Below are 27602 nucleotides of genomic sequence, written 5' to 3' on the forward strand. Positions count from 1 at the left end.
GCTTGATGAACCTAAATTTTCCAAATTAAATTACAACCCTATAAGAAACAATCAAACTATCCAAAAAAAAAAATTATCAGAGTCTAACAAGTAACAATCATACAATCTAAAAAAAAAAAAAGCAAAAAAAAACAAGAGTCTATATAACACTAAACTAAAAAAAATAATCTGAAAAACTAAAAACTTCAAAACTAACTTCATAATTTCATATATAACCCAAAACCAAAAAATATTCTGAAAATTTGAATAGAGAAATTACCTTGTAGACAAGAGTCACAAGATCAGCACAAGTACAGTAGAGAAGCAATGCCCAAAAATAATGAAAATCTTGTCCTCTTCCTTCTTCTGCTCTTCAAGACTTCAACACATGCAAACCAGCCAAACCTCAAAACTAACCTTTTTTTAAAAAAAAAAAAAACAAAAGAGAGAAAAAAGTTTTTCATACTCATTGAACACTCAAAAAAAAAAAACCTCAAAAAAATGCAAATTTCCACACTTCACAGTTTCTGAGTTTCACACTTTCACTTCAGCTTCTTTTTCCACCACAGCCACAAACACCACTCACGGTACTCACCGTCGGCAGTCACCAGCAGTGGCGTAGTGCAGGCTTTTTTTTCGTTCGTTCGTTCGTTCTTTAGTTCTTTGTCTAAGAGCTTTTAGAGGTTTTTTTCCTTTTTTTTTTTTTTCTTCTATCATTTCATTTCTTGAGTCGTGCGTGCTTGAGGTGCTGCAGGGCAGCATGTGAGATGGACTGAAAGTCTGAATCGACTGATGGACAGATGGAGTGTCTTGGACTCCTGATAGACTGCTAATAGAGGGCTAGAATAGAGGCAGATGAATAATAATGGACGGAAGAACTAAGAAGCAATGAACTGATTCAATTGAAAAAACCATGATGTGGGCCCCTAAAAAAAAAACAAAAAAAAAAATGCTATTGGATAGTAATGGTGGGGCCAACTTGGAAATTCCAAGTTTGAATTAACTGCAAACCGTAGTATAGTAAATTTATTTATTTATTTATTTTTAGGAGCCAGCAGGAGCCGTGGCCCCTGCTGGCCCTAACACTAGTCTGCCACTGCGTACATTCTTCATTTATGTTTTGGAATCTAAACTAAAAAAACAGTGATTTACTGTTGTTTGGACTAGTGTCGAACGGTGCTAAATTTAGAATTGTTTACGGTTCAAACAACACTAAATTTAATTTTAGCATCGGAGTGGAATTGTCAGATTCCCCAACGCAGTTTTCTCTTTTACAGGTTAAGAGGCAAGCTCTTCCAGTTCAGCAATTGACCAAACCGGAATTTGTTCTAACACTGTTTAAACGGAGCTAAATATGCATTAGTGTCTTTTAAACAATAAATGACGTTAAATTTAGCATCGTTTACTGTTGAAAAAGGGCACGAAATTCAAATTTTTTAGTATCATTTACTGTTCAAATGACATTAAAATCCTTTCTTTTATATTTTATCCTCCCCTCTCTCATATCTCCCTGGTTTTTTTTTATTTTTTATTTTTTTAACTAGGGAGGGAGCTTTTCGTAAAATAATGCTGCTGACCTTGAGCTCAAGCCGACATTTATTCAATGCTTGATACTTGCTCCTGCTTTCGTAGCTACTGTTAGCTTGGAAGGGGCCATTTTTTAAGGCGAGATGCATCAAGAAATAGTAGATGAGATGTATGATATGATCCTTAACCCTTTCTTAACTGATTTGACATTCACTTTCGTGGCTGTTTGTATATGCTAAGATGGAGACAAACGTGCAACAGAATGTGCAGTAGTTGTAGTATGACTTCCGACCAGCTGACATATTTATGCACCATGTATGGCGCCATTTGTAAGTTTTATAACCAGTGCTTGCTAGCTATTTTCCCACGAGAAAGAGAATGAAAGAGAGGACTTGAACATTCAAGATTTACTCAAATAAGTTCAAACCTCAACACTCATGAACTACCGTTGAGTTTGCGATGGCCTACTCCTCAACAGTGCAATTAATGATTATAAAGTTGATAAAGATAAGAAGATGCAACACTCAAAGAAACATAAGGCATGATGAATATCAAACATTTGTTGTAGAGTCAAAATTGAAATTGTAGATAATATTTTGATAAGGTTGTAATTTAAGTATTATAAATGAAAGCAATATCCCCCTACAACTCACGTGTGTCAGCCAATCTTCTCTAGCTTACGTTCTATTACTTTCTATGAGACAGATGTGTACACAACAATTGGACTTCACACATTGTGAGTTCTATCTGACCACACAAGCGATGCGGATACCCGTTTACGTGCTGGTAAAACCTTCCCAGACACAATCACAACAAAAGACTTATTCTCTTTCAACGACTTGAAGAAGAGAATGCTTGGTTTCACACTAACATTGATTTGAGAATCAGTTATGACTTTTGACACGAAAGTATGATTTCAAATTCTTACAGATTTACAATCCTTTATTGCGAGGCGATTTTGGCATAATAAGCGTCCAAATTAGGAAAAACCTATTTCTGACATATTTGTTACATTCCTACGCCACCAATTTCATCGCAATCCAATACTTGAACCGAAAGTTATAATTAAATTACATAGACATGCTCATTCTGGATTCTTTCATAAATAACGAATTTTACCGACTTCTCTTTTCTTAAATTCAAAATTGATTTGGAGTTGAAACTTTCCAAAAGTGAGTTTGCCGACTTTGTTATAATCTGGGAATTTGATGGATTTTTTTCCAAAACCTGTAAAATATAAGAAAACACAAAAACGATACAAAACATTAAACTATAACAAAACTAAGAGCTTAACATATGTAAATTAAGGGGCTTGAATGTGCAACATTCAACACTTATCAATAAGGTGTTCATGTAATCATGAGCTTGATATGAGAAAGAATGAAAGAAATGGAAGAGAAGAGAATATCAAGCGTGGATGAAGGGCTTCACTTGGGCATATAACTCATCAAAAGAATCTTAAGTAATCATTAACCTTATCATATCTCTTATCTATAACTAACTATCCTTTATTTCTAACTTAGAGAACTTAACTAGTACTTAACTTCTAAGTAAACAAATTGTTTAATGGTTCTTTGTTTAATTAGTTTTGCTATAGCCTTCATAATTTTTAGGAGCTAGAAATCAAAGGACTGAGTTCATGGATGGACAAAAATCATCAATGGGTAATGATGATTTTGATAAAAATCAATGGCCCATTAATTAATAATGCTATATATGAATTTGTCATCCAAATTAGGGTAATATGTTTCACGGATGTTATTGCATCCTTAACAAAGTCCAAAAATTATGAAAGTTGAAGAGTAGATAGAGCACTTCAAGTAGAGTTTTCTAGTTTTTGAATCGACTAAAACGGAGTTTGTTTGACCCTATTTTTGCCATTTCAAAGTTTAAGATCCGTTAAACTTTTCTAGTAGAATTAGAACTATAAATGTGCTTCCAATGTTGATGAATATTTAATCTTATAAATATTCACATATTATTTTATATTATTACTGGGTCTTAAATTCTAATTTAAGACGTCATATTTTATATCTTAAAATCTGGGACACTACACAATATGCCAACGGACTAAGCATGCTTTATTCTTGTAATAATATGCCATGAGCCTGCTACTTTTATACTACTTGAATAAATAAATAATAATTGCATCATATGACATGGTACACTAGTATGAGAGGTAAAACGGCCATGGGCTTACTATATGGGCTCGACATAATTTGGACAGAAGTGCTTGTTTACAATCTCGTCTACAATGGATATGGATGGAATGCTACTTGAAGACTGGTCGAGAAACTCGGTACACCAGTATGTGTGGTAGAATGCCCATGGGCTTACTATATGGGCTCGACAGAATTTGGACAGTATTGCTTGTTTGCAATCTCATCTGCAATGGATACGAATGGGGTGCTACTAGAAAACTGGCCGAAAAGCTTGCCTGCAACCTCATCTGCAATGGGTACGAACAAGTTTTTCATATAATGCCTCGTCTGGAACCTCATTTGGACGTGCCGCTCCTAGAATCCGTGTTTTTATAAGTTAACCTAGACTTGTACGAACGAGCATACTTCCCATCCGAATGAGCAAGTAAAAACTCCAATATTTGGGAAATAGGCTTTCAGATTTGAGGGTTTCTTTTCCAAGTCTATTTAATAGCTTTTGGAGCAAGATTTTAAGCAACTTTCGGCATTATTTTCAGAGGTTAAAAGAGTCTATTGCTTCATGTGCTAATAGAGAAAACTCATATTTTTGTGCTTTCAATTACTTCTCTCTTAGAATCTTTGTTGTAAACCACAACCATTCATTGACAAGAACTGAAGCCTATCGGAGTTTAAGTAAAGGAGATCAAGTAGAATAATTGTGCAAAAGTTCTAGGAGAATTACTGCGGTAGAGGGTAAGTAGGTCGCTTGTCTAGTACAAGGGTGTGTCAATTGCAAAGGTTTTGTAAGTATGAATATCTTGCAATTTCTCATTCTTCTTTGGTGGATTGGTCTCCTGAGTTTGGCTGACCGTAAGTGGTTTTGCTTTTTGAGGTATTCAAAGAGTTTCACTTCTTTATCAAATTACTTGTGTTGATTGATTTATCTATTTTATTGTTATCGAACCACTACAAAAAAATAGGCATTTATGGACGGATTTTTTCTAGACGATTTTAAAAACTGTCTAGAAAACAAAATTTGAAAATGGTTTTTTTGAAACCGTCTGTAAAAAATTTATTATGGATGATTTGATTAAACCGTCCATAAAATTTCAGGTGGTTTTAACTAAACCGTCTGGAAATTTTCATTTCTAGACGGTTTTTATAAAACCGTCTATAAATTTATAGACAGTTTTTTTTCGAAACCAGCTGTAAATGTTATTTCCAAACAAAACAACATAACAACATAATCAATAAGTTCGTTCTGATTTGTTGATGAAGTGAAAAACCATTTAAACAAATTAAAGGAGGAAACCACTTAGGGGCAGCCAAACCCAGGAAATCACTATCACGAAAATCTAGAATACAGACACAAGGAAAATGACAACCCATTTGTAACTCTTATACTCTATACGAGCACAAGCTTCCTGTTTGCCTTAAAGCTAGCCAATCTTCTTCAAGTGCATTTCCTCATCAACTCCTTTGGTATAGGCTCTTTGATGGACAATGGATGTGTGTGGTATAGTTTGAACAACTCAAGAACAAAAACCTCCAAATACGAGCGCAATCTTCACTTGGGTACACAAGGGTGAAGGAAGGCACCCATCTAGAAGGATTATAGGAACAAGGATCTCTCAATCTTCCTCCCCAGAAAAGTATTCAAAGCTTGCTAGATAGCTATGAGAAAGAGATGTGCCAAATGAGCTAAGATCTGGTTTTTTATCTCCCAAAAGTTTTTCTTTGCATCACAACGGGGACTTTTTCGCGTTTTGACGTACCAGCTATGGTTTCATCGTTAACTCTCTAGCATTTGGCAGCTTTTGTACTGTTCACGTCACGACGAGTTTTGAACGGGCTTTCCACGTGACTGGACATAGACTTCTCTGTAGCTCCGCGTCACGTTCCCATTGTGACGGGCTTTGAATGGAAGAAAATTGAGTTCTTTCTGTGGCTCTCCGTCACTTGTCCGTTGTGACGGGCTTTGAATGGGGCAGCCCAATAATTCTGAAACACACCCCAAACCCTTGATATTTTCATATTGAAACCTTGGGTAATGAAAATTTATAATTACACATAAGATTTTGCACACCGAATGATGCCAATTTCTATAACCTAACACATTATATTTGGTCAACGTTTGTGAGGTTGTTTAATTTTAAATTTCGCATTATTTTGGCATACACCTATTCAATCCTCCTAGGTATTGTTGGAGTCTTGCGTATCATTTTCAAACAAGATTTACTCGACTAATTTCAAACCTCAACGTTCATGAACTACTGTTGGGTTTGTAGGTGCATATTAGAACAGAAGTCTCACAAGACAAGGAAACTCCTCAATAGTCCAGTGATTATCAAGTTGATATAGATAAGAAGATGCAACACTTCGAGAAACATAAGACATGATGAATATCAAACATTTGTTGTAGAGTTAAATCTGAAATTGTAGATAATATTTTAATAAAGTTGTAGAGCAATATCTCTAGCTCCCTGTGCATTTCACAGGAGTCAGTCAATCTTCTCTAGCAGTGTTTTACGATCTATTACTTTCTACGAGTTAGGTGTGTACACAACAATCGTACTTCGCACATTGTGAGTTCTATCAGACCACACAAGCGATGCAGATACCCGTATACGTGCTGGTAAAGCTTTCCCAGACACAGTCACAACAAAAGACTTCTTCTCTTTCAACGACTTGAAGGAGAGAATGCTTGGTTTCACACTTACATTGATTTGAGAATCGGTTATGGCTTTTGATACGAAAGTAGAGTTTGCAATGCCTACATTTGTTACTGTTCTGGGGAATTCAACTGTGAAACTTTTCCCTGTTTCAACGCGAACTTGCATTGATGGGTAATTGAGATCCTTCTGAGATCCTTTACTTTCCCTTGGACAAGTTCCGAAGAATCTAACTTGCATACTGCAGAGCATTTTTATGTAGTCCTCTATAAACGTTTCATACACTAGACCAGGATCTGTTGCTTTTACAGGATTGATATGGCCTGCCCCAAAAGCAAATTCTCCTTCTCCATATACATCAGAAAAAGATACTTCTTTTTTCTTGGCATTCATTGGCCATGCTGCAAATAAGATGATAATAGCAATTTAGAATCATAACCTTACCAAAGAAAATGAAATTACTCTCAAGTGAGCCACGGAAAGCGGAGAGCGGAGTGCTACACATATTCTTAATTGTTCATTTTCAAGTGTTAATTTTCTAACGTGAATAAAATAACAAATAAAAATTTATGTATCATGTAATGATGATTTTACTTGTGAGTATATTGAGAAAGTATAAGTTCAACTTTCGCTGGCCGCCATTATCTTCATACTTTCAATCCAAGGATACCCACTAACAACTATATTCGCTTCTCATTTTCCCAAATCAACTTTTGCTCTCCTCAAACTAGACAGGTATGGTTTTTGGATCTTATTTATTTCTTCTATTCATATTGTTGATGATTTTTTTTGTACCGCACATTAGTGGTATTTCTAAAGAATGTGTAGTGTAGTATTTGAGTGTATGTGGGGTTGTTTGGCAAACTGCTCCAACTCTCCCTATATTTCTTTTTACTTCTTCCAAAAAAAAACAAAATTCTAATTTTTTTATACTTTTTATATTACATCAATCATTTTTTATTACTATTCAAATAAAAAAACTATAACAAAACAAAACTTTTTCACATTTTTATAAAATATTCTTAAATTTTATATCACATCAATCACTTCTTACTACTATTTAAACAATGATTCCACGACACAATAATATTTCTAAATAATGAATGTACCCGTGGTCATTAGTGCAGATTTGATAGCTGATGGAGACCAATCGGAATGAAAGGTTTTCACATAAGCAGCTGCACCAGCTACATGTGGACAAGACATGGATGATCCAGACATTATATTGTACATGGCAGACCTCTTGTCCTTAGGATCATGAGAAGGTGGACTAACAGGGGAGTAAGCTGCCAATATGTGTACTCCTGGGGCCGTTACATCAGGCTGAAATATGTATCAAATAGATGTCAGTGTTGGAGAAGTGATACATACATATAGAGAGAGAGAGAGAGAGAGAGAGAGAGAGAGAGAGAGATGAAGGTAAATGATGCCTAGCCTTCAAAATGTCTGGTGCAATGGGATTTGGCCCACGTGAAGAGAAGGAAGCAACTACTGGAGCGACTGAGTTTTTCATAATTTGACTTTTTAATATGTTTCCTCGCGGGTTTCTGAAAAACAGGAACTTGGAACATGAGGAGCAAAACCATATAGAATAAATTATCATCCAAAACAAATAATTAGAAGTATATATGCCATTTAAATGTCGTTAATTAATAAGCAAATGAATTCAATGAATTTAAGCTACAATAAAATTTTACATCTAAGTCTTTTAGAAAAAAAAAATGTTAATTAGTAGACTATTATTACAAATGTTGATGTTGAATTGTTAATCCAATATTAAATTTTTTAATAATGGCTGATTTAAGGGTAGTTTGACAATATCATATTAGAAGAGTATGATAGTGCATGTTATGGTATATAGCATTACTCGACTGCTATACTACTATCATATATACTAGGGACAAGACTGAAAAAATTAGACCTTTATTATTATTATTTTAGAAACTTCACTTACCCTTGAATTGCCTTCTCTAAAGTTTTTTACCTCTCAATTTAATGAATCAAACTTTTAATTTTTTTTGCAATATCTCTACTTCGTTAGGGTTTGAGGTTAAATCAGATGGCAGAATGGTAAAATGACCATTATACCCCTAAAATTTTTATAAAATTTCAAATTTAACCTTACAAATAAAAAAAATTATCTATATATATAATAAAAATAAATAAATAATAAATTAAATAGATAAATAAATAAATAAAAAGAGGAAAAAAAAAATGTCATCCACGGTGGGACACCCAAGAATTTTATAAAATTTTCAAGATATTAGAATTCTTACTTGGTAGAATTCACATAGGACCTAACTACAAGATATTGTGAACCCTCTAAGGCAGATGTAGGTAAGGGAAGTACAACAATGAAATCTTGATCTGTTGTAAATCCTTCTAACACGATTGACCCGAGGGCGCCAGCTCTGAAAGCTTCTCCCCACCCTTCTGACCCATCACACACCACAATCTTTCCTTTTACCAGGCTGCTGTTCAAACAATTCTCAGCGCAAAACCTGATATTAATTAACACATGTAAAATTTTTAATAGGTTTTCATTTCTTCGAGAGAACTGGCTGAACTCAGCAACGACCAAAAAAGAAAAAAGACATCATTTACCGAGCTAATTCAGGATCTCTAGATCTGCACGAAGTACTGGAAGCATCTCCTCCATGTATCAGAGGGAATGTTGTTCCATTCATCTGTGTAAACGAATTTATTCCATTTCCCTAATAACGAAATTAAAAGTAAAATTTGCTGACACAAAATGGCATTTGCATGCAATGCACATATAGAATGTGTAATTAAATTAGATGATACTTACAATGAATGTCATTCCATTCCCAAGAACAACCTTAGCAACGAAATCATGATCTGTGTTGCTGGCCGCTGCAGACAGCAACCATGGGGCAAGACTACCTGTTGTTGATGAACTGGGTCCATTATTTCCGGCAGACTGAACGGTGAGTATACCTTTCTCCATCGCATGAAAAGAACCAATAGAAACAGAATCCTTTTCAAAATCTATTGGGTATCCACTGATTGAAACGGTAATGAGATCAACCCCATCTGCAATAGCATCATCAAAAGCAGCAAGGATGTCATGGTCTCGACACCCATCTGAATCACAGGCTTTGTATACAGCAATCCTTGCTGACGGAACACCTCCTCTTGCTTTGCCCTTCGCCAAACCGAAAAAACTCGCACCTTGTGAAAATATAAATTAAATTATTAATTTTTTTTTTTTCTTTTTATCTTAAACTTTGAAAATAAGTGATAGTTTAATATGGTATTAGAGTTAGAGATCATGAGTTTGAACTCAATTAAATATTTAATGTGTTGGGGTTCACCTATTAAAAGAGAGTTTGACCCCACATGTAAAGAGGAGTGTTAAAATAGAAATTAAATTATAAAAATTTCCCACAAAATGGAATCGATGAATTCTTCCAACAAAGCCTCTAAAACTAACATATATATAACACGCACACATTTTTTTAATAATCATATTATAAAAGCATGTGAGAAGATCATGTTATTAAACAAAATTATGTTCAAACTAATCTTCACTTTATCAATTAACTCAAAATTCATTTAAATATTTCATAATCAATTAAATGATTAAATTAATTATTCTTTACTAACTTAATTAAGCTTTTAAAACAAAAGATGATTGAACACACCTCGTACTTTGGCACCAGCTGCTATTGAGGCAGTGTGGGTACCATGACCTTCCACGTCCCTTGCAGAAGTACGATTATAGACTCGGGCTCCAATGAGCTTACTGCAAAATTTCAATTTCATAATCGTTGGGTTTTTAAATTTACAACAACATGATTTCTTTTTAATAAAAATACAGAATTCAGTTCAAGTAAAGAAGAAATTACTTGTTGCAAGTAAAGTTCAAACCGCCAGCACAAGTACCCTTCCATTTCGTAGGAGGTGGACCATATCCTGTATCGTTGAAACTCTCCGATTCAGGCCAGATTCCGCTATCAATAACGCCTACTATTACATCACTCTCAACAGTAGGATTTCGTTTTGCAGCTTGGGTTAAACCCATAAAATCCCACGATCTTGTTGTTTGAAGTTTGAGAGTTCTACTTGGAAACACTGATAGCACTTCCTTTCTGCCTGCATATCGTTGTGATCATGCTTGGACATGAGCGGCTCGACAAATTTTAGCTAAAGAATCAATAGAAAAATCAGAAAGCACCTACTCGCAATAATTTTTAGCTCTTCATCACCGAGTGTGGCTGCAAATGCATTGAAACTCCTAGCGTAGCTTCTAACCAGAGAGCGAGTGGCAGAACTGAGAGGACACGTAACAAAAAAGTAAAAACCCTCGTTTCTTAATTTCTGTCTTATTTTAGGTGATCTTTTCAAATAAAAAATTGACAAATATAATAAACCAAATCATTAGATGATCTAGGAGCATTTTACCTTTTTCCAAGAACTTCTTGAAGAACGCTAAGATGGAGAGACGCAGTTGAGTATTCACCCTCTAGCAATGGACCCATATACACAATGTAAACATCCTTGGCTTTATCTGTCGCCCCACAACAAAAGACGTGGGCAGCCACAATGAGAACCACAAAGATGCGGCAATGAGAAATATTGGTAGACACAGCAGCCATGGTATGGTATGCGAAAATGAAGATGTTTTCACTACTATTTTATAATGCTAATCGCCATCCTGTCGGCTGTTCCAACTTTACTTTTGATTGGTGACGCAGTTTTTTCGGAAATGAATTGGGTTCATTTGGCATGTTTTTATGGACAGTTTTGTTTGCCTTTCAAGTTTTAAGGTCGGTTTAGATTTTTTATTTAAAAATAGTTATTTTAGAAAGTGCAATTTTTAAAAATGCATTTAAGCATTTAGTAAAATTACAGTTTAGTTTTATAAAGGTGCATTTTTAAACACACCATTTTTCCTGCGATCTGAAAACAAAAATATTTTTACGCTTTTAAAGCGTAATTTTTTAAAAATGCATTTCCAAACATTACATTTTCTTGTTAAAATCAATTTTTTATTGTTTGCCAAATCGCAGTGACAAATGCGAAGAAAAAGTAAAAATATTAACAAACAATTCAATACTAAAACCTACCTTCACATTTTTGTCACATCACAACTAAAAAAAAAAATAGACCCTCTAAATTTTTTTCACTAATTAAGCAGCTCCTCTCCATATCATTTGAAAAAATGGAGAGGATTTGTTTGCATTGGATTGAAGGCGGGCTCAATATATTTTGAGGCCTCAGGCAAAAAGTTTAAATGATGCATTTTTTTTTTAAAATAAAATAATTTTTAATTAAAAATCAATATTCTCCCTTATTGGGATGCAAAATTACTTATCAATAATTTTTCTTTCATTGACCTAGAATCAGATACATCATTACTATTTTTATTTTCTTCTTATTTCCTTCATCAAGAATTGTTATATTATATATTTGAACATCATCATCATTATTTTCAATGTCATCTTTTTGGTGTATTATTTCATTATCTTCTAACTCTTATTGATAAATTTCTTCCGGTTGGTAAGATGTTGTATTTAAGCTATTTTAAGCCTTGGTTTTAAGGGAAAATGGTCTGAGTTTGAGTTGGAATTTTTCATGCATTCTAGTACCTCTCAAACTTTCGCTACATTTGACCGAATGTTCGGCATTTGATTGTTCGATTGCTTAACCCCGATACCAAACTTTGGCAGTGGCTAGAAAGGGGTAATCAAGATTTTAATAATGAGTTAGAGTCTAAAGTCCTATTTAGGGTTTTTACATGCATGAGTTAGGACTCTCGTTGTTTTAAGTTTAATATTATGGTATGTTTTGCAGTCGCGGGAGTTCAAAATATCCGAGCCTATGAATGAGCGCTTGAGGTAAGTAAATACTTACAAACTAATCCCTTTCTAACATGCATGCAATATGTGAGCGACTGAGCATGCTTTATTCTTGTAATACTATACCATGAGCCTACTACTTTTATACTACTAAAATAAATAAATAAAAATTGCATCGTATGACATGGTACACTGATACGTGTGGTAGAACGGCCATGGCCATACTATAAGAGATCGACAAAATTTGGATAAAAGTCCTTATTTGCAATCTCGTCGGCAATGAATATGGATGGGGTGATACTTGAAGACTGGCCGAGAAGCTCAGTACACCAGTATGTGCAATAGAATGCCCATGGGCTTACTATACGAGCTCGACAGAATTTGGATAGAATTGCCTGTTTGCAATCTCACCTGCAATGGATACAGATGGGGTGCTACTTGAAGACAGGCTGAGAAGCTCGTTTGCAATGCGTACAAAAGAGGTTCAATTTGAAGACTAGCCAAAAAGCTCGCATGCAACCTCGTTTACAATGGGTACGAACGATGTTTTAATATAATGCCTTGTTTGGAACCTCGTACGGACACATCGCTCCTGGAATCTGTGTTTTTATTAGTTAACCTAGGCTTGTACAGACGAGCACACTTCCTGTCTGAACGAGCACGTAGAAACTGCAATATTTGGGAAATCGGCTTTCAGATTTGAGGGTTTCTTTTCAAAGTCTATTTAACGTCTTTGGGAGCAAGATTTTTAAGCAACTTGAGGCATTATTTTCATAGGAAAAAGAGTATATTGCTTCATGTGCTAATAGAGAAAACTCAGGTTTTTGTTCTTTCAATTGCTTCTCTCTTAGAATCTTTGTTGTAAACCACAACCATTCATTAACAACAATTGAAGCCTATTGAAGTTTTAGTAAAGGAGATTAAGTAGAACAATTGTCCAAAAGTTCTGGGAGAATTACTACGGTAGAGGGTAAGTCGGTCGCTTATCTAGTATATGGGTGTGTCAATTGCAAAGATTTTATAAGTATAAATATGTTGCAATTTCTCATTCTTCTTTGGTGGATTAGTATCCTGGGTTTGGCTGGCCGTGAGTGATTTTTCTTTTTGAGGTGTTCAAAGAGTTTCACTTTGTTATTAAATTATTTGGGTTGATTGATTTATCTCTTTTATTGTGATAGAACCCAAGGAACGGTTCAAACCCCAACAATAAACGTATAGGGAATATATATATATATATATGTTGCCATCACATATTAAAAGAAGTGGGACTTTTAATGTTACTTCGATCAATTCTTTATGGTTAAACCCTCCTCGAATGAATTTTCAACACCTATTTATTTACATTTCGTGGCATGTAATCATTGATCTACTGCATCCAGGTGCCGACAAAGTCTGCCATATGCAACGCATGCGGCATGACTCATGAAGTTCCAAATGTAATTTCAAAATGTAATTATATATATATATATATTGCAATGCTTAATAATAAAACAACATAACAAAATAATCAATAATTTTATTGTAATTTGTTGACGAAGTAAAAAACCCTTTGAACAAATCAAAGGGGAAAACTACATAGGGACAGCAAAAATCAGAAAATCACTATAATGAAGATCAAGAATACAGACACAAGGAAACTTACAAGACCGTTATAACTCCTAGACTCTATACAAGTACAAGCTTCCCGTTGCCTCAAAGCTAGTCAATCTTCTTCAAGTGCATTTCCTCGTCGACTCCTTCAGTATGCTCTTTGATGGACAATGGATGTGTGTGGTATAGTCTGAACAACTCAAGAACAAAAACCCCCAAATACAAGCACAATCTTCACTTGGGTACAAAAGGGTGAAGGAAGGCACACATCTAGAAGAAATATATGAATAAGGATCTCTCGATCTTCCTCGTTCAAAACTTGCTAGATAGCTATGAGAAAGAGATGCGCCAAATGAGCCAAGATCTGGATTTTAATCTCCTAGAAGTTTTTCTTTGCATCACAACGAGGGCTTTTCGCATCGTGACGCAGCGGCTAGGGTTTCATCGCTAACTCTCTAGCATTTGGCAGCTTTTGCACTGTTCGTGTCACGACGAGCTTTGAACGGCTTTCCACATGACGTTCCCATTGTGACGAGCTTTGAATGGAAGAAGGCCGAGACCTCTTTGTTGCTCTTCGTCACTTGTCTGTCATGACGGGCTTTCAAACGAAGAAGGCTCTGATCTCTCTATGGCTCTCCGTCACTTGTTCGTCATGACAGGCTTTGAATGGGGCAGCCTAGTAATTTTGAAACACACCCCAAACCCTTGAGATGTTCATACTAAAACCTTGGGTAATGAAAATAATTACAATAAGATTTTGCACATCGAATGAAGCCAATTTTTAAACCCTAACACATTATATTTGGTCAATGGGGTTGTTTAATTTTATATTCAGCGGTATTTTGGCATACACCTATTCAACCCTCCTAAGTATTGTTGGAGTCTTGGGTATTATTTTCAAACAAGATTTACTCGACTAATTTCAAACCTCAACGTTCATGAACTACCGTTAGGTTTGTGGGTGCATATTATAACATAAGTCTCGCAAGACAAGGAAACTCCTCAATAGTCCAATTAATGATTATCAAGTTGATATAGATAAGAAGATGCAACACTTTGAGAAACGTAAAACATGATGAATCTCAAACATTTGTTGTAGAATTAAAACTGAAATTGTAGATAATATTTTTATAAGGTTGTAAAGTATTATAAATGAGAGCAATATCTCCCTGTGCAATTCGCGGGAGTCGGCCAATCTTCTCTAGCAGTTTTTTACATTATATTACTTTCTACGAGTTAGGTGTGTACACAACAATCGTACTTCGCACATTGTGAGTTCTATCAGACCACACAAGCGATGCAGATACCCGTTTACGTGCCGGCAAAGCTTTCCCAGACACAGTCACAACAAAAGACTTCTTCTCTTCCAACGATTTGAAGGAGAGAATGCTTGGTTCCACACTAACATTGATTTGAGAACCGGTTATGACTTTTGATACAAAAGTAGAGTTTGCAATGCCTACATTTGTTACTGTTCTGGGGAATTCAACTACGAAACTTTTCCCTGTTTCAACGAGAACTTGCATTGATGGGTAATTGAGATCCTTTGGAGATCCTTTACTTTCACTGGGACAAGTTCCAAAGAAACTAACTTGCATACTGCAGAGCATTTTTATGTAGTCCTCTTTAGACGTTTCATAAACTAGACCAGGATCTATTGCTTTTACAGGATTGATATGGCCTGCCCCAAAAGCAAATTCTCCTTCTCCATATTCATCGGAAAAAGAAGAATCAAATTTTTCTTCTTTATGTTCCGTGGCATTCATTGGCCAAGCTGCAAATAAGACGATAATAGCGATTTAGAATCATAACCTTACCAAAGAAAATGAAATTACTCTAAAGTGAGACACGGAAAGCGAAGAGCAGAGTGCTACACATATTATGAATTGTTCATTTTCAAGTATTAATTTCCTAACGTGAATAAAATAACAAATAAAAATATATGCAGCATGTAATGATAATATTCTTGAGAAAGTATAAGTTCAATTTTCCATGGCCACCATTATCTTCAGACTTTCACTCTAAGGATACCCACTAACAACTATATTCACTTCCCATTTCCCAAACCAACTTTTGTTCTCCTCAAACTAGATGGGTATGGTTTTTGGATCTTATTTATTTCTTCTATTCATATTGTTGATGAATTTTTTGTACCACAAATTAATGGTATTTCTGAAGAATGTGTAGTGTAGTAATTGAGAGTATGTATAAATATTTCTAAAGAATGTATGTACCAGTGGTCATTAGTGCAGATTTGATGGCTGATGGAGACCAATTGGAATGAAAGGTTTTCACATAAGCAGCCGCACCAGCTACATGTGGACAAGACATGGATGTTCCAGACATTATATTGTACTTGGCAGACCTCTTGTCCTTAGGGTCATGAGAAGGTGGACTAACGGGGGAGTATGCTGCCAAAATGTTGACTCCTGGGGCCGTTACATCTGGCTGAAATATGTATCAAATTGATGTCGGCATTAGAGAAGCGATACACATAGAGAGAGAGAGAGAGAGAGAGAGAGAGAGAGAGAGAGATGAAGTTAAATGATGTCTAGCCTTCAAAATGTCTGGTGCAATAGGATTTGGCCCACGTGAAGAGAAGGAAGCAACTACTGGAGCGGCTGAGTTTTTCATAACTTCACTTTTTAATATGTTTCCTTGCGGGTTTCTGAAAAACAAGAACTTGAAACATGAGGAGCAAAACCATATAAAATAGATTATCATCCAAAACAATTAGAAGTATATAGCATTACTCGACTGTTAAACTACTATCATACTAGTGACACAATCGAAAAATTTAGACCTATTTTACTCTCTGAATTGTCACCTATTTTGCATATTCCCCTATCATTCTAAACCTCTCATTTAATGAATCGAAATTTTAATTTTTTGTAATATTGTCCCTATTCCGTTAAGGTTTGGGGTTAAATCAGAAGGCAGAAGGGTACTCCTGAATATTTTATAAAATTTCAAATTCACCCATACAAATAAAAAATTTAAAAAATTTTTTAAAAAAAATGTCACACACGTCGGGTCACGCAGGGATTCTATAAAATTTTCAAGATGTTAAAATCCTTACTTGGTAGAATTCACATAGGACTTAACTACATCATGTTTTTCAGCCGTTAAGCCAGATGCAGGTAAGGGAAGAACAACAATGAAATCTTCCTGTGTTCGAAATGCATCTAACACGATTGACCCAAGGGCACCAGCTCTGAAAGCTTCTCCCCATCCATCTGGCCAATCACACACCACAATCTTTCCTTTTACCAAGCTGCTGTTCAAACAATTCTCAGTGCAAATCCTGATATTGACAAATGTAACATTTTTAATAATTAACACATGTCACATTTTCAATAGGTTTTCATTTCTTCAAGAGAACTGGCTGAACTCAGCAAAGACCAAAAAAAAAAGGACATCATTTACCGAGCTAAATCAGGATCACTGCAAGAAGTACTGGAAGCATCTTTTCCATGTATCAGAGGGAATGTTGTTCCATTTATCTGTGTAAACGAATTTATTCCACTTCCCTAATAACGAAAAAGCAAAATTAGCTGACACAAAATGGCATTTACATGCAATGCACATATAGAATGTGTAATTAAATTAGATTATACTTACAATGATTGTCTTTCCATTCCCAAGAACAACCTTATCAACGAAATTATGATCTGTGTTGCTGGCCGCTGCAGACAGCAACCATGGGGCAATACTACCTGTTGTTGATGAGCTGGGACCATCATTTCCGGCAGACTGAACGGTGAGTATGCCTTTCTCCATCGCATGAAAAGAACCAATAGAAATAGAATCCTTTTCAAAAGCTGTCGGGTATCCACTGATTGAAACGGTAATGAGATCAACCCCATCTGCAATAGCATCATCAAAAGCAGCAAGGACGTCATGGTCTCGACACCCATCTGAATCACAGGCTTTGTACACAGCAATCCTTGCTGCCGGAACACCTCCCCTTGCTTTGCCCTTGGCCAAACCGAAACAACTCGCACCTTTTTAATAAAATTTTTTTAGACAAGTGATAGTTTGATACGATCATATTAAAGCTATAAGTCATGAGTTTGAACTCAGTTAAATATTTTATGTTTTGGGGTTCACCTATTAAAGGAAAGTTTGACCCCACGTGAAGGATAGTGTACGTTAAAACATAAATTAAATTATAGAAATTTTCTGCAAAATGTAGCCTCTAAAAGTGACATGTGTTTTTTGAACTAACATATATATAAGACGCACATTTTTTTTTATTAATTCTATTAAAAAAACATTAATAAAAAAACATGTGCGAAGAAAATGCTATTCAACAAAATTACGTTCAAACTAACATTGACTCTATCGATAAACCCAAAATTCAATTAAACATTTCATTATAAATTAAATGATTAAAATAATTCTTTCTTAATAGCTTAATTAAGCTTTTGAAACAAACAATGACTTCACACACCTTTCACTTTGGCACCAGCTGCTGTCGAGGCTGTGTGGGTACCATGACCTTCCACATCCCTTGCAGTAGTACGATTATAGGCTCGGGCTCCAATGAGCTTACTGCAAAATTTCAATTTCATAATGGTTGGGTTTGTTAATATAAGCAGAACCTTTTACAACAACATGATTTCTTTTAATAAAAATACAGAATTTAGTTGGGAAAGAAGAAATTAGTACTTGTTGCAAGTAAAGTTCGAACCGCCTGCACAAGTACCCTTCCATTTCGTAGGAGGTGGACCATATCCTGTATCGTTGAAACTCTCTGACTCAGGCCAGATTCCGCTATCAATAACGCCTACTATTACATCACTCTCAACAGTGGGATTTCGTTTTGCAGCTTGGGTTAAACCCATAAAATCCCACGATCTTGTTGTTTGAAGCTTGAGAGTTCTACTTGGAAACACTGATAGCACTTCCTTTCTACCTGCATATCGTTGTCATCATGCTTGGACATGAGCAGCACGGCAAATTTTAGCTAAAGAATCAATAGAAAAACCATAAAGCACTTACTCGCAATTGTTTTTCGCTCCTTATCATCGAGCATGGCCGCAAATGCATTGAAACTTCTAGTGTAGCTTCTAACCAGAGAGCTAGTGGCAGAACTGATCAGAGGACACGTACGTAACAAAAAAGTAAAAACCTTCGTTTCTTAATTTCTATCTTATTTTAGGTGATCTTTTCAAATAAAAAATTGACAAATAAACCAAATCATTAGATGATCGAGGAGCTAGCATTGTACCTTTCTCCAAGAGCTTCTTGAAGAATGCTAAGATGGAGAGACGCAAATGATTGTTCACTCTCTAGCAATGAACCCATGTATACAATGTAAACATCCTTGGCTTTATCTGTCGCCCCACAACAAAAGACATGGGCAGCCACAATGAGAACCACAAAGATGCGGCAATGGGAAATATTGGTAGACACAGCAGCCATGGAATGGTATGCGAAAATGAAGATGTTTTCAGTACTATTTTATAATGCTAATCGCCATCCTGGCGGCTGTTCCAACTTTACTTTTGATTGGTGAAGCAGTTTTTTCGGAAATAAATTGGGCTCAATATATTTGGCATGTTTTTATATATGGACAGTTTACAATTTAGTTTTATAATCGTATATTTTTAAACGCATTGTTTTTCTTGCGATTTAAAAACACAATTTATTTATTTTTTTACACTTTTAAAATGCAAATTTTTATAAAATAATTTCCAAACGTTACATTTTCTTGTTAAAATCAAATTTTTTTTGTTTGCCGAATTGCAGTGACAAATGCGAGGAAAAAACAAAAATATTAACAAATAATTCAATACTTAAAACTACCTTTTATATTTTTGTCACATCACAACTAAAAAATAAAGAAAAACCTTCTAAAACTTTTTATCAAACGTGCCAAATATGGTTAATTTGTTTTACCAGGGAAAACCGAATAGCCATATAGCAGAACATTTAATGTATGTCTGATACACCATAATAGTCTGAAATATAGTTTTGATTCTGATCAAGATCATACTTTTATATTTATAGATGTACGTAGTTCGATCTGATTATCGTGATCGATCGTCTTGATTTTTTAAGACGAATAGTGAATTGGATTGAGGGCGGGCTTGATACATTTTGAAACATAAGGCAAAAGTTTAAATGAAGCATTGTTTTAAAAAAAATTAAATATTAATTAAATAATTTTTCATTTAATATTATATTTTTATTTAAAATTTATTATTCTCCCCTATTGGAATGCAAAATTATCCTAGGAATCAGATATATCATTAATATTTTTATTTTTTCTAAATTCATTCATCAAGAATTGTTATATTACATATTTGAATATCATCATCATTATTTTCAATGTCATCTTTTTGTTGTATTATTTCATTATCTTCTAACTTTTCATGATGAATTTCTTGTTCATTTACAAGTTCTTCACCTAAATTATCATTTATATTTTGTTTATTGCTAATAAAAAATTTATTTTGAGATCCTCTTTTATTTTCAATTAAATTTTCTACTTTTCTCTTCTTTCTTTTTTATTTTAAGTTTTTCACATCGAGATGCACATATTCTAGTAGACATATATAATTAAAAATATTTACTAGTTAAATAAACACGATTTATAATAGAATAAAATTATATTATAACTAGAATAAAATAAATTTTGAAAATATAAGAATAAAACCTAATTTATCAAATGAACTATTTCTGATTCACTTTAATCGTTATAATAGGATTATCAAACATTTTCAAACTTCAAAAGGAAAGATAAATTAGGGTAAAAATATTTCCTAAAATCAAATAAATAAAATTAATGCAGGTGATTGATTGAGTTTTTGGTAACAAACCTTTTTTTTTTTTTATCACTAATTAGATATAGAATTATTTTAAGAACTTCATGAACAGTAAATTGTCGAAAAATAATGATATTGGAGAAGAAAAGAATAATTCAAATTTGAATTAGAGAAAAATAGATACATATAAGGAGAAGAGTTTGTAATAGAATAAATTATTTAGAGACTTTCCATCTTCACCTAAATTATCATTTATATTTTTTTTTGTTCCTACAAATTTACTTGCACATCCTTTTTTATATTCAATTTTTTTTTGTTTTTTTACTTTTCTATTCTTCTTTTTAAAGTATTTCATGTCCAAACACATATTTCCTAGTAGACATCTATAATTAAAAATATTTACAAATTAAATAAACTTGATTTATAATAGAAAAAATTATATTATAACTAGAATAAAATAAATTTTTAAAATATAACAATAAAACCTAATTTGTCAAATGAACTATTTCCAATTCACCTTCGCTTTAGGGTGCGTTTGGGATTGCGATTTCGTAGACAATAAGTGCGATTTTAAATCAAATCACAGAACATAAATCGTTTGTGAACTACGTTTTTAAAAATTACGATTTGAAAACGCAGAAAATCTGTTTTTTCAAATCGCAGATAAAATGATGTTTTTTTGAAAACGCAGAATTTTAAAGGCTAATTTGCGATTTTAAATGTTAAACTGCGATTTTGCCAAACGCTTAACTGCGATTTTAAAAATCACTTTTTTCAAATCGTACATTTTAAAATTGTTATTTTAAATAACATTTTAAACGCTTAGGTCTCGTTTGGTTTGCGGAATAGACCCCCGGAATGGAATGATTATTCCTATGGAATAGTCATTCCTATATTTGGTAGGGATCTATTCCTTGGAATAGTTATTTCCATTGGAATACTTATTCCCTTACGAAAAAGAAAGAATACCTATTCCTCTCAAAAATGAGAGAAATAGCTATTCTATTGATAATAAACTATATTTTCCAGAAAAAAACCACTATTATTTTTTATTTTCTTTCAATTTTTTTTTTAAAAAAAAAAAAAAGAAAAAGAAAAAAAAGGCAAAAACGAAACCCCACCCCCCCCCCCCCCCCGCCCCCCTTAACAATGGCTGGCCGGCCACCCATTGGGGTGGTCGGCCAGCCACATATGGCTCTAGGGGTAGTCGTACCACCCCCGGAACGCCTCGTGGTGGACTCCCGAGGCTCTCTGGGGGTGGTGCGACCACCCCTAGGGTGATTTAGGGGTGGCACAGGCCACCCCCGATACTCATTGGGGTGCCCGGCCACCCCCAGAGTCACTCAGGGGTGGCCTAATGAGATCAGGGCCACCCCCTGGCTATTTCGTGGGTGGCTGACCACCCCAATTTTTTATTTTATTTTTTATTTTATATATATGTGTGTGTGTGGGGGGGGGGGGGTTTTTTAGTAATTTTGATTGTATTCCAATTAATGTATTTGAGTTGTTACCAAACTAAAGATTAAGAATAACCATTCCATTCCACTACTTTCTATTCCTAGGAATATATAGCTATTCATTTTCCTAATGGAATAGTCATTCCGCAAACCAAACGCGACCTTAATCTTTATATTATGGTTATCTAACACTTTCAAACTTCAAAAGCAAAGTTAAATTAGTGTAAAAATATTTCTTAAAATCAAATAAAAAAATTTAATGCAACTAATTGATTGAATTTTTGGTAACTAACCTCATTTTTTCTTTTTCTTTTTATCACTAATCAAATATGGAATGATTTTAAGGACTTTATAAATAGTCAATTGTTAGAAAATAAAGAAATTAAAGAAGAGGTGAAGAATTCAAATTTAAATAAGACTTGAATAGAGAAATAAAGAGGAAATATATAGGTATAAAGACAAAAGTTTATAATTGAATAAATTATTTAGAGACTTTCCATATTCACCCAAATTATCATATATATTTTTTTATTGCTACTAACAAATTTCTACTTTTCTCTCTTCTTCTTCTTCTTCTTCTTTTTTTTCCTATTTTAAGTATTTCATATCTATACATGCATCCATAATTAAAAATATTTAAAAAAAAAATTAAAAAAAACTTTCAAACTACACAAGAAAAGACAAAGTAGCATAAAAATATTGACTAAAAACAAATAAAGAAAATTAATGTAAGTGATTGATTGAGTTTCTTAATAGAGAAATAGAGAGAAAAATAGATACGTACTTATAAAGAGATGAGTTTGTAATCGAATACATTATTTAGAGATTTTTCATATTCACAGAATTACCATTTATATTTTTTTATTGCTAATAACATATTTATTTAGGGATCATTTTTTATATTCAATTAATTTCTCTCTCTCTCTCTCTCTCTCTGTGTGTGTGTGTATGCGCGCGCTAGAAATGAGTGTCTAGGGTTTTCTCTAGCCCTATCTTATTCGCATGCAGGACCTTCGCATTTGAACAGTTCGTGGATCATTCTAACGGTAGATTCAAATCATTAAAAACACAGCATCCTAAGTTGCACATTCAAACAGTCTTCAAACAAATGTCCTTGTCCTAACGATCCTCATTCTAACGTGGCTCAAGTCGTTCGAACGCCATCCTTGATTCGAAAATTTCAGGGAAATGCCAAAAAAAATCAAGTCTACACCAAGTGCACACCCTCCCTCTCACATGGGGTGCAACCCAAATGTGGTGGCCCCCCCCATGTGAGAGGAGGCCGGGGGGTGTAGACCTGGTGTTTTTCTAACACCCCTCAAAATTTCAAGTGTTCTGACCCATGTTTTTCCTATGAGCACTGCTACGAAGTAGCAAAAATTCTGGAAATTTTGCTTATCAATAGCATTTCTATAATTATTTATAATTACAAAAATACCATTGATAAGCAAAATTTCCGGATGATTTCTAAAATTTTCCTACACTCAAGTGTTACCCTTTTCCTATATTCCAACCACCTCATGTCTAATCATTCTTCAATTAACGACCCTACTCATTTCCTCGCTTTAATCTTGTTCTCAAAATTTGTAAAAATTATTTTTAATTTATTTATAAGTGCCACTTGTTCAGGCAGGGTGTTACCCCACCCCCACCTTTTTCCTCTTTTTTCGATCTACCCCTCTCTCTCACACACTCTCCCACTGCCACCCACACTGAGTGGCAGCCCCTTGAGCCTCCCCCTTTCATTTTGTTTCTCTCCTTCCCCCTTTTCTCTCTCACCGCCAACCTCGATGCAACATGACCATCCACAGACAGCTAGTGGTACCACACAGCGGTGGTAGTAGCCCATCGCCCATCTCTCTCTCCATTTCTTCTATCTTTTCTCTCCATACTAAAACTCTATCCCCTCGAGTAAGATGGCACACGATGACCGTGTGGCTCTGCTAAGGTTGGAAACCGCCAACCTTCGCTTCTTTTCTCCCCAATTCCACAACCCCTTGATTACTCCGCCTCTCTCACCACATCTCATCGTCCCTCTCTCCTTCTCACACGGAGGCGACGATATGTGGTCGTGTGGTGGTCAACGCCATCGCCCAACCCCCTCTTATTATCTCACGATTTGGTTCTGCCCTCCCCTCTTTGTCCGATACCCAAAGCCCTCACTCATGTGCCTCTTTATTCGATCGAAAGGGGGAGAAAATATATTCCCACCTTTTTTATTGAAAAATGATTTTTGCAGTGCACAACAAAACACATTAGTGAGACCCATTTATGTGCGTCCCACGAGATTTGATTGTTGCACTACAAGCTCACAACATTGGCACAACAACCTCTCACATGAGGGTGGACCCCACACATTGGGGCCCACCCTCATGTGAGGGATTGTGGTGCGCATGTTGTAGGTTTGTAGTGCAAGTAACATTTTCCGCGTCACACATACATGAATCCCACCAATATATCTTATTGTGCACATTTATGTTGTGCAACTAACCCATCCCTTTTTTTATTTCCAGCCACATTATTGCCCCCCTCCCCCTCCCATTTTTTTAATTTTACACAAAAAGCCTAATTATCTTTCTATTTTATAAAACTACCCTTCTTTTTCAATTTTTTCTTTTTTCTTTTTTTTTGTGCGTTCCTTTTTCTCTCCATTTGTCATTTCATTGTTATTATTATTTTATTTTCTTTCTTCAATTAGTTAAAATCTAAAAGAAATTTCTCAAAAATATCCCTTAGTCCAAATAAAATCCCCTAATGTTTTTAGATCCTCCTTTATAAAATTTAAGAAATATAATACATTATCATCTCAAGACACAATTCATGACTACTTTTGCTCACGTGGCAACTTTTACTTTTACTTTTACTTTTTTTTTTTTTTAGAAAAAAAATCCTAAAGCTAGCTAATAAGCAAGGCGGTCAAGAGTAATGTCTTGGAATGGCAAAAGATCGTGTCTCAAAATTTAAACCTAAGACAGATTCCTTAACAATAAATTTCAAATCTTATAAACTAAAATCCACAACCAAAAATCATCACCATAAATTTCACCTTATTTTTCTTAAAAACCCTTCCAGAATATCATTTGCCCTTAAAATATCACAATCTTTTATTATCCTCAAAACAAAAACCTCTTTATTTAGGAATTCAAACTAAGGGCATTACAGCTTTGCTAGAAAATCTTTCCACAAATTTCCTAGAGGGATGCTACACATCATCCATTTATCTTCCTTTTATCCTCCTAAAATTGATGTGGCTCTTAAAATCACCATTGGATCAAAATTTAATAGTGATTTATCATAAATTCAATGGTGATTTTAAGAGCCACATCAATTTTAGGGGGACAAAAGGAGGACAAGGGGATGATGTGTAGCATTACCCAATTTCCTATAGTAACCAACGTGACCCAAGAAACTTCTAACCTCAGTGACATTAGTTGGTCTTGCCCAATGAACCACACCATCCACCTTACTTGGATCTACAGAAACTCGATCATTGGATACCACATGTCCCAAAAAGGTAACCCAATTCAGCCAAAATTCAGATTTCTTAAACTTGGCGTACAACTTAATTCTTTTACTTTAAAGATTTGTATCATCGCTCTCAGTGGTCTTCGTGTTCCTTTAAACTTTTATAGTACACCAATATATCATCTACGAACACTACACCAAAATAATATAAATAATCACAAAACACTCTATTCATCAAACCGACAAATGCAACTAGGGCGTTAGTCAATCCAAATGGTATAACCGATAACTCATAGTTGCTATATTTTGAAAGCTGTCTTTAGAACATCCTCGTTCTTTATCTTCAACTGATGGTATCATGAACGAAGATCAATTTTTGAGAATGATTGTACTCTTTGTTATTTGATCAAACAAATCGTCAATGTGAAAAAGGGGATATTTATTCTTTATTGTAACTCGATTCGACTCTCTTTAATCAGTACACATCTTAACGACTCATCCTTTTTTCTTTACCAACGCTACTGGAGCTCCCCAATTAGGAGATACACTCGGCTAGATAAGTCCTTTGTCCGACAGTTCTTGCAACGGTTCTTTAAGTTCTTTCAACTCAGCTAGAGCCATCCTATACATTACCTTAAGAATAGGTGTTGTCCTCATAAGTAGATTGATAGAAAATTCAATTGGGGCTAACCCAATTAAGTAAATCATCTGAAATAACATTTGAGAATTCTCTCAGTACAGGAATATCATCTATCCCATGGGTCTCCGCCACTACTATTTTATGTGGCACCTTTCACTAGGGCTGTACACTCAGCAAAGCCCAAATGGTAGATAGCCCACACCTTCTCTCATGTCTTTTAGTGTGGTTGCTAATTGCCATCGTCTATCCAACATTCATATTTACGTGGTGCTTGTAAGGTTACATCATTCATGATTGTTGTAGGGCTGGGTTAAGGTCGTATAAAAATATTTGGAAAAACTACACTTATTCCATCCCTCCTCCTCAAACTACGACCCTCTCGCGCCCCAGTTTCTAATCCACAATAAAGGGAAAAACCTCAGGGTATTAACTAAACTTGTTTGAATTTCACGACCAAAAGGAGTAAAATACACATTTCAAATGATTCAACAATCAAAGTGCGTTTGCTGTGACTACGAGCTGCCAGTGTGCCTTTCTTTGGGTCGCTATGCCCGGGCTCGAGAACTGGTTCAAAAGCAGGTGGTCCAAAACGAGCTACTGCAAGTTTTCGAACAACGCTTTTCCTGTTTTTAAACATCAATGAGATAGGCTTTTCCCCGAACCATTGACCCTTGTTCGGGAGGGAGAAGTTGATTCACTCAAGGAGCTTTATTTGTTTGATCTAGTAAGGGGGGTGTTAGAAATAAGCCACCGCCCGACGAAACATTGGTTTACAATAGAGCGACCCGAGACATCGAGTGAAAAGCTCCGATGCGCGCCTTCAGAGCAACGCGGATATCGTAATCGCAAAAGCCGGATCGACATCATAACATAGGAGCATACGCATATTAAAAAAAAAAAAAAAAAAAAAAGGCAACCATTTATTTAGTATTTTCGAGTAAAAGGCCAAGCCAATCGAATCAAATAAGTCAATAACTCACTCAATAAGAGTGATAAGAGGAGCACGTCCTGTGACGATGAAGGACCTTAAACTCATGCACATACTCTCTCTGTCAACCTTCTTGGGATTAAGCAGTTCAGGCTTAGACCAGAACCTGTACCCTATGAGATTGAATACCGGGACCTCTCCTCCATGAGGGGGCACCACCAGCCACTCCTAATATATTGGAACCCAGAAACGCTTGGTGTCCCACTCTCATCCCACTCCTATCCTACTATTGTCTACGTTGACCAATAATGTTGTTAAAAAATCTGGGTCCCACTGCACTATCTCTAATATCTCTCATATTATTGGTCCACGTAGACAATAGTAGAATAAGAGTGAGATGAGAGTGGGACACCAAGCATTCCCTGTCCAATAAACCGAAGCACTAAAACCTCAATCATATAAATTGTAACTTCCAGTCGTATTAGATGATTACCTTATCTTCTGTTGATGTCTAGGCCGTCGAGTTTTATGGTATTACTCTCTAATCCTGTGGTTTGACACCGTACTTATTTTCTTTGTAAATCGAATATTTACAGGTGGACTTTCAG

General features: G+C 35.0%; 2 protein-coding genes across 2 annotated transcripts; both read right to left on the bottom strand.

The window, feature by feature from the left end:
• Positions 1-6190: 6190 nt before the first annotated feature.
• Positions 6191-10938, bottom strand: LOC133863143 (subtilisin-like protease SBT4.3). The gene is made up of 10 exons (XM_062299129.1): positions 10745-10938; positions 10522-10613; positions 10189-10435; positions 9985-10085; positions 9129-9511; positions 8924-9033; positions 8596-8820; positions 7755-7866; positions 7429-7642; positions 6191-6720 (listed from the first exon to the last, which is right to left on the bottom strand). Exons 1-10 carry the CDS (start codon positions 10936-10938, stop codon positions 6191-6193), a joined length of 2208 nt encoding a protein of 735 aa, XP_062155113.1.
• Positions 10939-14960: 4022 nt separating this feature from the next.
• LOC133863144 (subtilisin-like protease SBT4.13) lies at positions 14961-19074 on the bottom strand. The gene is made up of 10 exons (XM_062299130.1): positions 18965-19074; positions 18736-18827; positions 18403-18649; positions 18185-18285; positions 17353-17735; positions 17158-17261; positions 16811-17035; positions 16288-16399; positions 15966-16179; positions 14961-15505 (listed from the first exon to the last, which is right to left on the bottom strand). The coding sequence occupies exons 1-10, from the start codon at positions 19039-19041 to the stop codon at positions 14961-14963; spliced, it is 2100 nt and encodes a 699-aa protein (XP_062155114.1). The 5' UTR covers positions 19042-19074.
• Between the last annotated feature and the right edge of the window lie 8528 nt (positions 19075-27602).

The sequence above is a fragment of the Alnus glutinosa genome, chromosome 3, assembly GCF_958979055.1.
Source record: "Alnus glutinosa chromosome 3, dhAlnGlut1.1, whole genome shotgun sequence".
Classification (NCBI taxonomy): domain Eukaryota; kingdom Viridiplantae; phylum Streptophyta; class Magnoliopsida; order Fagales; family Betulaceae; genus Alnus; species Alnus glutinosa.

Bases quoted from the DNA above. Each gene is read 5' to 3' on its own strand.
- LOC133863143 (XM_062299129.1), bottom strand. From the start codon at position 10,938: ATGGCTGCTGTGTCTACCAATATTTCTCATTGCCGCATCTTTGTGGTT. The intron at 10,086-10,188 runs GTAATTTCTTCT...GAAATTTTGCAG, and splicing joins TTGAACTTTACTTGCAACAA to TAAGCTCATTGGAGCCCGAG. The intron at 9,034-9,128 runs GTAAGTATCATC...TTTCGTTATTAG, and splicing joins GGAATGGAATGACATTCATT to GGAAATGGAATAAATTCGTT.
- LOC133863144 (XM_062299130.1), bottom strand. From the start codon at position 19,041: ATGGGTTCATTGCTAGAGAGTGAACAATCATTTGCGTCTCTCCATCTT. The intron at 17,036-17,157 runs GTAAATGATGTC...TGTCAATATCAG, and splicing joins AGTGATCCTGATTTAGCTCG to GATTTGCACTGAGAATTGTT. The intron at 15,506-15,965 runs GTACATACATTC...TCTTATTTGCAG, and splicing joins ATCTGCACTAATGACCACTG to CTTGGCCAATGAATGCCACG.